This window comes from Uloborus diversus, chromosome 4 (genome assembly GCF_026930045.1).
Source record: "Uloborus diversus isolate 005 chromosome 4, Udiv.v.3.1, whole genome shotgun sequence".
NCBI lineage: Eukaryota > Metazoa > Arthropoda > Arachnida > Araneae > Uloboridae > Uloborus > Uloborus diversus.
This window is the reverse complement of record NC_072734.1, coordinates 135,974,087-135,990,481: the sequence shown is the minus strand read 5'-3', so window position 1 is coordinate 135,990,481 and position 16,395 is coordinate 135,974,087. Positions and strand designations below refer to the sequence as shown.

The window sequence follows — 16,395 nt, the reverse complement described above, 5'->3', positions numbered from 1 at the left end:
GATGGCGCATTACAAAATATAGGTGAAACAAGTATAAGAAATACACAAAATGACATTTCTGGACCAAAATAAAGAATCGCTAAATATTTAAGAAATGCTTGAAACGACGAGGGTGGGTTAGAGGGGTCACCCTCTGGTTTTGGAGTAACTCACAGCATTAAACTTCGGCCCCAACTTCGGCATAATTTTTTTTTAGTACAGAACCGCTACCACCAACGCCTCGGAAGAGTTTCTGAATTTACTTCAGCATTTCCGAAGAAAAAATTCATAAGTCCCTTTGTTTTCCTAATTATGTCACCATTCAAAACGTCTTTAATCAATTTCTTACATTAATGCTTTAAATTCTTCCTATAAACAATAGATAAAGCTTGAAAAAAAAAAAAACTCTAATTTTATGAATGGTGTTAGTTTTAAACAACTCAGAACTACAACTAGAGTTTAATTTCAGAAATTGAGGGAGTGGGAGGAGGGGCACGCAAGTGTTCTCGGAAATACAAAAAATAGTCGTAAAAAATAGAGTTCAAAATAGTCATAAACATTGAGCAAAAAAAACCTTTGAAACCGCACCCGTGTTTGTTTTGACGTGCGGGGGCAGATTTAAAATAAAGCAAATGTTGCAATTGCGCGAGAGGCCCAATAACCATAGGGGCACCGTAGGAGTTACAAAAATGCTTATGATAAATGTTTTTCAACTTCTGTGATAGAGAAATAGGGCCACAAAATGTATTTCGACGGGCCCCAAACTTGTAGCTCCGCCGAAGCGATACAGAAAATACTGCATTACTGTGGTTCATATTACTAACATCGAAAAATGAAAAATTACCGTCGGTTCGACGGGAATCTAACAAAAGGAAACAAAACCGGTTTCGCCATGTCATATTTGTTTCCATAGTCTCCAATTCTGCAATATATCACCAAATGATTGTCAGTCTGAGACGCTATATTAGTTTAGCATTGAAATAAGTAATTAATAGCCACAAAAAATCAGTTAATAGGCTTTTTAGAACACCCGATCGAAAACAAAAAGGGAAGTGCACAACTGTAACGTGCGCATATCCCACATGCGAAAATTTAGCCTTCTACAACTTACAATTTTTGAGTTATGACTTATAAGAGATATATACGTACATCCAGCAGCAAGAAACAATGCAATAATTAACTTGTTTGGTACCTGAATGCAGTATTAAACTCTTTCAGGGGTGACTAAAATAGAAATTCATACTGAAATTTAAGTAAACAATTTTGTTTGAAAACAATAACTCCTTTACTTTGTATTAAAAAGTCAAACAACAAAGGTCCTTTTTTTTTTCAGAAACATCGGCCAATTCCATCGGCTTTTCGATGTTTTTAAGGCCGATGGGCCGATGTTTCCTGCAAGTTAGCATCGGCAGCCGATGCCGATGCCGATGGCTAAATTGTTGAACCATCGGCGCCGATGCATCGGCCTAGGCCGAGTCCTAAACTCCAGTGGATTAACCCTAAACTCTAGAAGATAGCGCTAATTGTTCACCCCTTTTTGGTTTCTTCATTCTCCTAAACCTAGGAAATCGTCCATCAAGATATGACGGGTGAAAATTTCTTCTACATTTGAACCCTAACTCCAGGGGATTAACCCTAAACTCCAGTAGATAGCGTTGATTGTTGACCACTTTTTCGTTTGTCCATTCCCCTGAAATGACACAGTCTTACCAGTAAAGCAGTTAAGTTACCGAATCCTGTTCAGCCTCGTCAAAATAAAGAGTTTCCCTGCAGATCAAACATTACCAAAAAATATTATTAAATTCTCATGCCGTGGTGCGAGTTTCATAGTTGACGACGTCAGGAGCATTACTCGATCATTCGCTATCATATATATATATATATATATATATATATATATATATATATATATATATATATATATATATATATATATATATATATATATATATATATATATATATATATGAGGATGACAGTCTTAACATTAAAGCAGTTAAGCAGATCCAGTTTATCATTGTCACAATAAAGCATTTCCTTGCATGTCAAACATTAACAAAAAATACTATCGAATTATCATGCCGTGGCACGAGTTTCATTGTTGGTGACATCAGGAGCGCTACTCGACCGTTTGCTATTATATATATGAGGGTTCTAGTTACATTTATCGATATAATTAAGATTATAAAGAAAATAAATTATGCTTATAAAAAAGCATTAGTGTTTATTTATGTTTCCGGGGATGCACTGCTCCAATTGTATATCAGTTCTTAATACTGTAAAGTTGACGCTATAATAAAGCAACCCTTGTAGAATCCCTGCCGAAGTTCTTGGGAACTCGAGAGCTCCGAAGAACCCAGGTTAATGGCATCTGCGCTAGAGAATAGCGTATCTATAGAAATTGGCAGTTAAAATTCCAAATCTGATGCTAACAACTTTATACTTACTCTAATCGATTCATACAAAAACAAAACAGCTCAACTCTACTTCTTTCTTGCAGAAAAATTTATTTCATATCAATCTTCTCCTTGATCTCTCTCTCTTTAAGTTTTGGAGCAGAAAAACATACAGTTCGCGAATTTTTTCGTGCTCGAATTATTTCCAGATGCTCTCAGCAGAAATATGCTCCAAAATTGGAGATTTTTCGAGCAGATTTGAATGAATTTAAACTGGAAAGGTGATCGATTACGCTTCAGACGGATTCGTTGACAAAAGATAGAAACTTCTATAAATAGAAATGCAAAAGAGGGTTTTCTTTCTCTTTCTTTCTTTTTTTGATTATTGGGGAAAATATAACTTCTGAAGATAAAAAAATAAATAAAAAGAAATGTATGCACTCCGAGTTAATTATTCATTTTAAATGGTTAATACCCTTACTATTTCAATATATTTAGTTATCATGGTCAGTGTTGCCAGATGGTCAAATTCATATTTCCCCAATTCCCTTTCAACTTTTCCCCAAAAAGCGATGTTTTCTATCAAAATTCCCCAAATTCAAAAATTTTTTTTCCACTAATATTTTTATGAATTAATTACGATTATAATATGAATCTACTCCCTCTAATATTTTTGTCTTTTGAAATTTTTTTTTTCTCCCCAAATAGCATATTTTCTTATAAAATTCCCCAACTGTTTTTTCTTCCCATTTTTCTTTTTTTTTTGTCTTTTTTATCTTTCTTTATCTTTTCTTAAAAAAAAAAAACTGAAAGTCTGTCTGGATATCGTCAGGATCTCTGTGACGCGTATAGCGCCCAGACCGTTGGGCCGATTTTTATGAAATTTGGCAAATAATTAGTTTGTCGCATGGGGGTGTGCACCTTTAAGCAATTTTTCGAAAATTCGAGTTTTTTTTTTATCTATTCCAATTTTAAGAACATTTTCACTAGCAAAATTATCATAAGATGGACGAGTAAGTTACCAAGTTCTCATAACGTGGTCAAGCCAATTGGCGAGAAATTCATTATGCATTATTTGTAAATATACAGGGGAACTAATAGACCTTTTAATTTTCTACTACGGGCAAAGGCGTGCGGGTGCCACAAGTCATAAATACAAACGCCTGACCGGAAGATAAGAAATAACCAAATATTTTTTTTCTACTCGCATTTACTACTGCTTCTATATGTACATTTAAACTATGATTTTTGTATATATTTATCCAAGAACATTCTTCATCACACTTATATTTACCTTTTTCACCTATCAACTAGTTACTCACGCACAACAATAATGCGAATTCCATAAAGTTGAGCAAAGCTAAACCAACGCTGTTTGATACACACAATATAACTACTACTTCTTGAGGCGAATTTAAATACGAAAAAAAAAATATTTTTTTCCGAGGTTTCCCCCCCCCCCCCCCCAGGATTTCCCCAAGAAAAAAAAATTTCTCCACAGAATTCCCCTCAAAACCCATTTCCCCAAAATTTCCCCAGAGAGCACCAGATTTCCCCAAAATGGGGAAATTTCCCCCAATCTGGCAACACTGATCATGATGTAAATTTACCCAATATGACCGTACCATCCAATATCCCTTTGAAGGGGCGGGGGTTACGCTGCGACATTACCAATTTATAACTGCTTTTACTCTCTTTTTTCCAACTTGTTTGAATTAAAATCACTAGAGTCCTTTTCTTTTAACTTTAACGAACAACATTAGATCGAAGTACAACAAAAGTATCTTTTTCTGTATGCTCAATCAATTCTGTATGCTTCCTTGTTCAAATCATCAAATTCTCAATTTCCTGCTCAACTAATATATATATATATATATATATATATATATATATATATATATATATATATATATATATATATATATATATATATATATATATCTTCCTTTTCTCTGTTGTTCTAAAAGATTCAAATTCATTTTTGCGAGATAAACACTTTTTTTCCTGCCCTAGGTGGGCGTTGCGAATAAATGGGTACACCATCCCCACCTAAAGAAAACGATAAAAAATCTTTTTGACTGAAAATGTATTACTAAGTTCACCCACTGATAGCGTTTTTTTCATTAGATTTCTAAAAATTTAACGACTCGCCTCTCAAAGAAATACAGGGTACCCATGTTTTCTTCAAAACTTGCATCCGACATACAAAGAGAATGGTCGGGACTGTAGTTGGGGCAAACCTAATCCGGCTGCGTTGTGAAGGCTACGGAGATCGTTATCTTAGCATTAAGACGCTGCCAGGTTAAGCATGCCCCAACTATAGTTGTTTAAAAGAGTTAATGGTTAGTGCTATTACTGGAGACAGTGGTCTGAGCTGCAGTTGTGGAGATTATAAGTGTTTGCTTGTTTCAAAGTTGCGAAAAATATTTTACAGTACGAGAATAAACAGATTGCACCATTCTTGCACGTTAAAAATCATAACTTTATTAGCTACTAGCAGTACCCGCACAGCGATGCCTGTGCTAAAGAGTTAAAGAAAATCCGTTGAATTAAAGAAAAACAAATTACATTAAAATTACATTTGCAGTAGCTTTTAAATGTAAAAAAAACTCCATAATTCATCGCCAAATTCGCCAAGCAACTTTCTAATTAAAAAAAATCAATTAACATACGGACAAAGAATTTTAAATAAAGTAATAAAACTAAAATATTCATAAGCAACAAAGGCAACTTCCCCCAAAATGTTTAAAAAGCAAGTAATTGAAAAATTGTCTGGAAAATGGACTTAGTGTTATAGCTTCTTCTCGAAAGAGAAGCCTTGAAAATTGGCTCCATTAGAATCGTTTATATCTCCGGTTCTAATTAAGTGAGAGAAATGAAACAAACACATTCTTGTTCAGAAAAAAAAAAAAAACTTTCCAACGATGTATAATGTTAGGGAGTGGGGGGATGTTTTCAACTACCAATTTGGCGAAACATGTAAATTTTTAGCTTAATTAATTAATTAGAAAAAAACTAATTCGAAATTTAGAATACGGGCTTCGAGGTGCAGACCCCCGGGGTACGTTCGAATTTTGTGCCAAGTTTCAGGGCTGTAGGTGCTATGGGGACTTCTGGCCATCGGGTACAAACAAAGAAACATCGTCACTTTTATACATATAGATAACTAGCTTTTACCCGTGGCTTCGCTCACGTTGATGTAGTGTTTTTCAATCGATTCAAGTTAATGGTCAACACAGGAAGAGGTCAAATAGTTACGAAAAAAAAGGTTTCTCCCCAGTTTCGCCGACATTTAAAATAGCCTCCCCCCTTTAATATATCAAAAGATATGATGAAAACTAAAAATCAAGGGGGGGGGGGGTAACTCAAAACACTCCGCTTTGACGTGATTAAAAATAGAGCTTTTCCTTACCCATAAAAGTAAAATGGCAATAAATACGAAGGTCGAAATAGCACTCTTTTAAAAACGAAAAAATTTAAGAATAAAACGACATTTAAGAATATACAAGTTTGAGGAATTTCCAAAATATGAATTTAAACTTCACTTGTTTAAAACGATTTACCTTTTTTTTAAACATATTTTAAATTCGTCTCTCTATATTGATATTGAAGTACAAACTTTTAAAAAATGTAGCCGCCCGTAATCCTTTACTGCGATCTAATATGTTAAGAAATTTGCGGTAATCGTTTTGGGATATCTTGGATAAGTCTCCCCCTCTTTACTTTTTAAAACTGTGTTACTAATTTTATCGAAGAGATAGTGTCACCAAATACTGAGATACTTCTGGTGACTATGAAATGATGCTATCCGAAATGTTTCCAAAATAAGTACAGTCGAGTCCCGACTTACGCGAGGGATGCGTTCCAAAACTCCTCGCATAAGTTGAAATTTCGTGTTGTGGAAAAATATATGCATACAAATTTTTTAAAGCATACAAAATACATTTAGGCACTTATAAACACCCCTCAAACTGCTCTGAAGCATTCCTTAACCATTACAGTTTCTTCCATAAAGAACTGAACTTTTACTGTATTTAAAAAATAAAAAACTGTTATTCAACATTAAATACTTAAGATGCACAAAATGAATGACCAATGGGAATAAAAGATATAAAATAAAACAACACGATACGCACTGCACGCAGTAAAATTAAAATGATGCGCAAAATAGTACTGTACAGTGGATACAGGAGCAATATTTACGTGTTAAAAAATGAGGATAATAGTGATGATTTATGCTACAAGATCAGATCGTTATTCTTATCTAATACATTTTTAAATACGCTTCACCTTTTATTTAAAACGTTTTAATTTGTGGCTACATCTCCTCTACTTGATCTTTTATTAATCCACAATGCAAGAGCGCGCGTAGCTTCCATTTTCATAATTTTTACTTTTCTAGACTGCTCTGCAAGCTTCAATATTGAAACTAAGTTCTAAACTTTTATGGACATCTTTTTGTTTTGACTTTTAATTATACATATGGAAGATTCACTCATATTTATTGTCGCGCTACTTTCGACGCTTTGTAATTGTTCAAGCATATCGAGAATCTTTGCCTTTTTAAATTTTTTTATCAGAAACTTTCTTTTTCTTCACATTTTCAAACTTTAGATGAAGGTGACATTATGGTTATTTGATGCACTAGACTAGTTTGGCGTGGGAACTTTGGCTGTCAATGATGCTCAAAGAGACGTTATAACATTCGCGAAATCGATATTTAGTAGCCAATAACGAAGCTGATACCTCCTTCTAAAAAAATTCATGTTGTGGGCGAAAAATTCGCGTTAGCTCTAAAATTCGTTACTCGCGAAAAATTCTCGTTATAGCCATTTTGCGTAAGTCGGATCGCGTTGTAGCGGGAGTCGACTGTAGTAAAGTTTGGCAATCGTGTTTGAAATTGTGCGCAAACTTGTGCTGTTTATGGATTTGATTAACTTAGTTGGTGGATCATTTTACATGTTAACAAATGATAAAAAGAAAGAAATATTAAAGAAATGGCGATATTTTGGTTACACGGGGAAAATCGACAAACAGTATTTGCGTAGTTTTTAGCTTCAAAAACAGCGACAATTGAAAAAAATTGTCACATGCCTTAGCTATTGAAATGATTCCGCTAAAAAGTTTGGCGAGATTCCTGCTGGTCGATCAAGCACCCAGTCAACACAAATTAATTTTAAAAAATCCATTAATTGCCTTAAAATTGCGTAAAACTGGAAAATAATCAGCCAAATCCATGTATTATTTGCCTATCTTGTGCAAAATATCTTACTTTAAAATTTAACTTGAGAAAAGCCTTGAACAGTCAGACGAAAAGCAAAAATAGTCAACAATATAACAATTATCGCTACAGACAAGCTCCCTGTGATGATACCCAAAATACTATATGGTGTTGAGGAAAGCCTTCGAACATGGAACTAAAAATCTCATAACTCGTTTTTTATTCTACTTAGAAATTTGGAACAGGTGCCATCTTCAGAGAAAAATCAGAGCTTTCGATGGACACATAATGTTAATATGTGCAAGTATTTTTTCATCCTCATATTAGAGAATTTATACGAAAATTGGTTTTTATCGCCCCCCCCCAGGGAGGTTTTGCCCCACATAATGGGGTGAAAACTACCCTATGTGTTATTCTGATGCATAAACTATATTATTGTAAAGTTTCATCAAAATCAATTCAGTGGTTTTTGCGTGAAAGTAACAAACATCCATACAGACAAACTGCGGCATATATAATAGTAGTAAGATTCAGTAGTTTTTGCGTGAAAGAGTAAGGAACATCCACACATACATCCATACAGACAAACTTCCGCATATATAATAGTAGTAAGATTTCTTCTGTATTAACGTTAAGTACGTGTTTTTCAGCCAGGCGAATTTTAGTTTCTTCTGTATCTAATACTAGCAGTACCCGCACAGAAATACCCGTGCTAAAAATTTAATGGAAGTCCGTTGAGTAAAAAAAAATTGACGCCGTCCCCTCCCCATCTGATGTGAAATGATCGTGTTTCTTTCTAAAAATGCGTACACATCATTTCAAAAAAAAGAAGAAAAAAAGCTATTAAAGTTTTTTTGGAATTTAAAAATTTTCGTCAAATCAATAAATTAAATTTACAGTTGCTTTAAAACTTTATTTAGCGAGTGAAGCGGTTTTTTACTGCATTTTAAAATATTTCACCAAGTAAACAAAAAAAAAAAAAAAACAAACAAAAAAAAAAAAAAAAAGACATCCACCAATATCGTTCAAATGTAAAAATAATTCCGCAACTCTATTGTTTAACGCCAAACTCGCCCAGCAACCACGCTATCATAATCCAGCCGTCTAACGAAAAAAAAAAAGAAACATCCCGAGGTACATTCAAAAATCATTGTCAGAAAAAAAGAAGAAAATTTCGTACATTTCACTCGGATAAAAACAAATCAAAAGTTTCTTTTCTTTCAAAACAAATCGCCCAAACAATGAATTACGTTTACGGTTGCTTTAAAACAATAATCCTAGACTGAAATGCTCAGCGCCGAACGCGCCAAGCGACCACGCTACCGGAACCCAGCCCTTTTGCGAGTGAAGCGGATGTTTTTCTTTGGCAATAATAAATGTTTCGCCAAACAAACAAAAAATTATAAAGTCACATTAATAGTAGCTTTCAAATCTGTATATATTAAGAACTGCGTTGCCGGCTTTGCCTGGTCTACCTTGAGAATACAAATTGTGTCAAGTGACATATATTCAACAATCAGGCTTACATAAAAGAAAAAAAAAAAAAACGCCATGCAAAATTACCCTTCCAAACAATGTCGACAGATATTAAAATACTTTTAAGAGATTAAAATGCGAAAGATGGACTTTAAACGCGTAACCATGGAAAACCGAAATAAAATAAGTTTAAGAAATTAAATGCAAAATAGGGAAAGAAACAGTGGATTCATAAAGCGTAACCGTGGGAAACGCGAAAATAAAATGGTTGACAACCTAAATCAAAGTGACATTTTTCCAACTTGATTTAAAAACGCTTATAGCTTTTTTTCCTTTGAAGATAGAAGCTACGTTTTTCGACCATAGGTCGAGAGAGATCTGGAGTAAAGAAATGTCCCTTTTTCCAATGGTGTCAAAAAGAAAACTGTGGAACAATTCTTAAAGAAGAAAGCAGTGCCTAAATTTCAGCTAAGCCTAAAAAGATTCGAGCTAAAAACGCAAGTAATTCCCGCCGTAATTTAGTTAGAGCATTGAAACAAATTGTTTAAAACGCGAAAAATTCTACCATTTTCAACGATACATAGTATTAATTTGTGCAAGTAATTTGTCACCTCTTTAATAGCCAATAATAGGCAATTTACGTGAAATTTGGGCATAAATTGGAATAAAAAAAGAATTATTTATCGGATTATTTTTTTCGAATTCTAGCCTATGTTACTCAGTACGAAAGCACCTCTCATATAGTGAAGGAATTTTTCAAATAGGTGCAGTATCTTCCCTCTCTCTTTATAATATTAGTATAGATATAGAAGAAAGTATTGGATTCGTGCAAATTTTCGAATTTCGAAGGATTCGAACGTTTTGAGGTGTGCTGAGTCCATTTCGACCATTTTTGGAAAATGTCTGTCTGTCTCAGTGTGTCACGCATGTGTGTGTCCAGTTTTTTGTGGCTGCTCTACAGCAAAAACTACCGCATGAAATTGAACGAAATTTGGTACACATATGTGCCCCTATGTGTACTTGTTTTTATTTATAAACGACTTTTAAGGTACAATCAAAGGCATCAATCGCTTATTGTAGTTGCTATTTTTTGTTTCAGATTTTACTGTTGTGAATGTAACTGTCCTGTTGCTTACCCTCTCCTCACCGGACGAATCCAGCTTAGTAAGTATCTTTTTTCCCTCCTTACCTTTTAATCTCTAGTTCAGCTTGAAGTTGTCCTAAAAACCATGCTAACCCTATGGGACTTTGTATCTAGAGCAATCCTTTCAACGTTTTTTAAACTTCACGGTCGAAACCTACAGTACTATACAATATCTATAGTAAAAATTATGTTAATAAAATGGATACAGCGCTGACGAATAGGTTATTTATACTACGCTAGCAAAACGATAGTTTTTGTCTATTTTTACGAAGCTCTATATCGAAATGAAATATACTCAGAGCTGCCAATTGCTACGAAAAAATCGTAGTTTCTATGAATTACAGCTTTAAGCTACGACGCTACGAAACCGGGTCCAAAAACTACGATTTTCTGTTTTCTTTAATTAAAAATCCCAAGAACTAAAAAAATAAATAAAAAAGTAAAATCTGTGACCTACTTCCCCCAATTAATTCTAATTTGAATTCCGAAACTTTGATTCAAATTATGTTTTTCGCAATCACGAGTTGCGACAAGACCCTACTGATTAGAGTTATTGTTTCTAGAAACGGCTCCCCCCCCCAAGCATGCCCCTCCTCCTGGGTGGTTACGTGTGTATAGTTGTGTGTGTAGGCTTACGTGTGTGTACGTAGGCGTGTGTATGTGTGTAAAGGCGTGCGCACGTAGGGGAGTGTGTATGAGCATGCGTGTGTACGACATGGACGCCACCGCCCAGCAAAAGTGGATTCCGGTGGACAGTGCTCAGGTCCAGCCGCGCCGCCGCCGGTGGAGCTGCAGGCCTGGTCCAAGCTGAAAAAGGAACCACAACGTCAAGGACAGTCAAATGAAAGCAATAAGCAATCGTGATTGCTCAAAAATAAATCATAAATTGCATGAAAACTAAACCGTTAAGTTCAGAAAATCAAACTTCTACACGTGTGCTGCCTGTAAAAAGCGGAAAAACTGTCAAAAATATCGTGAGGAATATAAAAGCACTTAGCCATTCCTTATTTCATCTTTAAAGGCGGGTTATGTAAGATGTACTACTTGCAATAGCGATTTTTCAGTTGAACATGGTGGTCGTGATGATTACAGCAAGCATGTTACGTCAAAAAGACATGTCGACCAGGTAAAAGGTACAGCTAATGATCAAGAATTTATCATCTTGAAATATTCAGTACTAGAGGACCCGACAGACGTTGTTCTGTTCAAACTTTGGAAATTGAAAAGTTAAAAAAATTCAATAAACTATCAAGTGTTTGAACCGTTCTGTTGAAAAAAATTTCAGTTACTAAAAGTACTTCTTTTGACTGAAGGAAATAACCCCATTGTTTGCTTCTGCCACTATCAGCAAGGCCATGGCTGAAGTATATTAGCCCTTGGTCTTTGGCGTCCACAAATTAGGCGACAATTAGGAAAATTGCTAAGACTCCTAGTTTTTAAACTCTTCCCGCAATTTCTGCAGTGTCTGGGGGAATTATCATAACGTAGATCGTAAATATGCTGAACTGGCGAAAACATTTCCCCATTGCTTAAATTCCGACGCGCAAAGTTTGTGGACCTTTAAGAAATTAAAATGAAGCGAAGCTAAAAGACGTAACCATGGCAATGCGAAACAAAACATCAGTAATTTTAATGGAGATAAGATTTTTTCGAATTTTTTTTTTTAACGGCTTGTAACTTTTTTTCCTTTGGAGATAGAAGGTTACTTTTTCGACCAGCGGTCGAGATATTTCCGGAGTAAAAAATGTCGCTTTTTCCAACGGTGTCAAAAAGAAAACTGTGGGACAATTCCTTCACTTTTTATTGATAGATTTAATGAAGAAATTATTGCCAAAATTTCATCTAAGCCTAAAAAAGTTCGAGATTAAAACGCAAATTGCTCCCGTCGTAATGAAGTTAGAGCATTGGAACAAATTGCTTAGAACGCGGAAAATTCTACCCTTTTTAACGGTATAAAATATTAATGTATGCAAGTAATTTTTCACCCCTTTAACAGCCAATAATAAGCAATTTACGTGAAATTTGGGTCTAAATTGGAATAAAAAAAGAACTATTTATCGGATTTTTTTCGAATTATAGCCTATGTTACTCAGTAAGAAGGCACCTTTCATACAGTGAAAGAATTTTTCAAATAGATGCAGTGGTTCCGGAGATTACCTCGAACATATAAACACACAAAAATTCGTCCTCTCTCTTTATAATATTAGTAAAGATAAAATATTTTATTCCATATTTATATTTTCTGTATCATTTGAAATTCATTGAGTACCATTATTTTGTTCATTATACTTTTGACAATTCATCAGTGTTTGATTCTGAAGCAGTGACCCCCCCCCCCCCCCATCCCGCCGCAAAATGCAGCCACGATTTTGGATTTTTAAAAGTTGGCAGCTCTGAATATACTTCACTTCAGGGTTCCTGTCTGGCACTAAAAGTAGTTTATTCGGTCGGATGGAACCCAGAAGATACCACTGCATTTTAATCCAATCTTGGAGCAGAGCAACCCTTGATCCAGCACCTCCAGATGAATTGATTTGGAATGGGAACTTGGAGGTTTTTGTGATCATGACAGATTTAAGGTGCACCAGTCACGATTAGGGAACACAGAGGATCTTCGACCGGTAGGCATCGAAACCGCAACTCTCCGGTTACAATGGTAAGCTCTATAATGGGTTAATGATATTAGTTTTAAGTTTTTACGGTTTGACAAATTAATGTAGTTCTGCAGACTGTTAGCACTCGAAAGTAGCTAGATCTGAAATTTTGACTACATCTCTATTTTGCTTTTTTCAGGGAATTATAAAACACTTTCCAGGTTCTCTTTCTCGAACTTTTTTCCACTTCTTCCTTGCTATCGCGAATTTTATCGAGGTTCTATTTTGCGGTTATTAATTTTGCTATGAGTCCGCTTGAGCAATCGGAAATTATTTGTTGGTTTATTTTTGAGTAAAAAAGAGAGAGAGAGAAAGGGAAAAGAACACAAAAAAGTCCCCCCCCCCCCCGCATTACCTGCAACAATCACGCTTAACCTACATTCTAGTTTGTCTGTATAGCTCATTGAGTTTAAGATACATTCTACAACTCTGGAATAATTGATTATTAACGAACTATAAAAATGCCCGTCAAGGTATGACGGGTGAAAATTGCTTCCACATTTGAACGAAGTTATTGCCTGCTTGGAGATATTTTGATAGTTGAAATTTTAAACCTAACTCCAGTGGATTAACCCTAAACTTTCCAGTAGATAGCGTTCATGGTTGACCACTTTTTCATTTCTTCATTCAACAAAAAATTACAACCCTACGAATAGAACAGTTCAGTTACCAGATCTAGTTCAGCCTTGTCAAAATGAAGCATTTCCATGCATGTCAAACATTGCCAAAAAATATTTTCAAGTTATTAACAACTTACTGAATGTTTGGTGCTTCAACAAGGAAATAATGCCGTCACCCACGCATGGCGCGAGTTTCGTTGTTGGTGACGTCAGAGCGTTACTCGATCAGTGATTTTGGCTATTATATATTTCTACGAGGAATATCAACATTATTATTACAACTACTTTTTTATTTAGAATGATTATTATTATAACCATATTAAATAAATGGATAAGTGCCCTTTGGGGGTTCACTCTATTAAGGATATGTTGAGCATAAGTGAAGCTAATCTTACATTCATCCTCAAATGACAACCATGTTCCACAAACTGTCAACCAACAAAGACATTTAACTAATCAAGTTGGATGATTTTCGGAGAAGAACATTAAACACGAAATTTGATTTTGTGATGAACGCGAAATTTTACCGGAAATGAATTGAGTGCATTATTATGATGTTTAGAATCCTCAAACTCAAATCCTTTTCACATTCCAAAAGAGATCCTTTGTAGCCCCCAAACAGGTGCAAGGAATTGATCTTAAATTTTAACATATTATGTGACGAACAATGACTTTTAGTTTCTCGTAATTTGTTTTCGACTGAACGTAAATGCTTACTCCTTTATTTCGGATCGTCTTAAAAACGGCAAAATTATTGCTGTAAATCGGTTTTCTCTGTTGGCATTGTCGAACTGCAGGTAAACTACTCGTGTTTACCTAGCTCGGTAAGTTTAAGATACATTCTACATCTCTGAAATAATTGATTATTAACGAACTGGAAAACCGCCCGTCAAGACATGACGGGTGAAAATTGCTTCTACATTTGAACGAAGCCATTGCCTGTTTGGTGATATTTTGATAGTCGAAATTTTAACCCTAACTCCAGTGGATGAACCCTAAACTCCAGTAGATAGCGTTCATAGTTGACAGCTTTTTCGTTTCTTCATTCCCCTGGAATGAGTCTTACCAGTAAAACAGTTAAGTTACCGGATCTAGTTCAGCCTTGTCACGATAAAGCCTTCTCCTGCATGCCAAACATTGCCGAAAATTGGGCCAGAGCCAGAACCGGTGAAATATTTAAAAAAATTTTCTAGATAACATGTAAAGATAAAACAAAATGTAAGTAAATGTAATAAAATGTAATTAAATGTAAGTAAAGAGAAAAAAAATACAAGAATTACGGTTATTCTTACTTCATGCTTATTTTATTAATACGAGCTTTCCATCCATTTTTTAACCGACTTCAAAAAGGAGGCGGTTATCAGTTCATACCGTATGTATGTTTTTTTTTTTTTTGTTTGTCCACTCATAGCGTCTCACCTAGTGAACCGATTTTGATGATTCTTTTTTTAATGGATAGGGGATGGCTCAACTTAGGTCCCATTACTTTGTTTGACCATATTTGTTCTTTAGAAAAAAAGTTATGGGCAAAAATCAGTAAATTTTATGCAATTAAAATGATATTGTAGCGAAGTTCGCACTTTTCATCCGTGGATAACGGTGGCTCAGTGGTAGAATTCTCGCTTCCCACATGAGCGACCCGGTTTCAAATCCCGACTAGAGCAAAGTGAATTTTACTAAAATTTCGTTTCTACTGTTTCCCGTATTTTCTCGAATGTTCTATTAATTTCTGTATCTTTCCAAGTCTGGAAAGTTCCAGCACTTTCTCAAGTATTCGCTTTATTTGGCTTTCACATTGTCTTCGCTATCTTCATCTACGCGACAATATGAAACTCATTGTTATAAAAGTTTGGTGCCATATAACAGTAACATTAATAGTAATTGTAATGATAATTGTGAATAAAGGCTTTTCTAAAGCAATACAGTGATATAGAACCGAACTTCTTACTAGGTAACTTCTTACTTTTACTGAAATATCTACATTTACACTAAAAAGAATGAAATAAAAAAATTTTGAAAAAAAAATAGAACCGACTTCAAAATTGCTCTAAAAAGTGAAAAATAATTTTATTCTTTAAACACCATCGATAATACTTTTAAACATAATTTTTGAAGTTGGCGCAAAAACAAAACGTAAAATCCATTGTAACCATGCTTCGTTCATATTTTTATCAAAAAATCATCCAAAGTTAGGAACGAAACAAATATATCGCTACTTAAATATGCTGTCATCAATGCGTAATGCATGTGGTAGTGAAGAAACTGGACCTGGTAAAATTTATACTTGTAGTTGAGTTATGGCTGTGAATGATTTTATCGATCGTTTTTGCGCCAACTTCAAAAATTATGTTTAAAAGTATTATCGATGGTGTTTAAAGAATAAAATTATTTTTCACTTTTTAGAGCAATTTTGAAGTCGGTTCTATTTTTTTTTCAAAATTTTTTTTTAGAGACAAATTTCCGACAAAGGCTCGAAATTTGCAAAAACCATTCTTAATACAAAGTAATACTTTTAAAAGGTTCTGGAACACAGCTTTCTATTCGTGACATTGAACGAAACAATGGGTACATATAGCTCACGGACTGTAGTTTGGCCACCACTGGCTAAGACCACACTCAATCGCGTCACCATTCAAATAAAGAAAAATTAACAAAATCTGTGAATCCGTTTAGAAGCTAGGATGCCAGTGACAAATATATAGATACGTAAGTTTTAACTGATACCCCCTCCTCCTAACTTCTTTCGATGGCTAAAATTACAGTGAAACATCTTTTGATTCGTATAGTGTTATATATTTCTGTTACCTTTACATTCTTCCAATTACTGTAATATCGGCACAAAGCTATCCCATCGTTGAAATTCCAGACATGTCAGTCACAGCTTCAAGGGCACAAAAGTGGCATT

The 16,395-nt window shown here is 34.7% G+C and overlaps 1 protein-coding gene across 1 annotated transcript in view; it reads left to right on the top strand.

Moving 5' to 3' along the window:
• Nucleotides 1–16,395, top strand: part of LOC129220433 (glutamate-gated chloride channel-like) — a 191,103-nt gene that overhangs the window by 150,281 nt on the left and 24,427 nt on the right. The window contains exon 4 of the mRNA XM_054854856.1: nt 10,172–10,236. Coding sequence (XP_054710831.1) covers nt 10,172–10,236 — 65 coding nt within the window. The remainder of the gene's footprint in view (nt 1–10,171; nt 10,237–16,395) is intronic.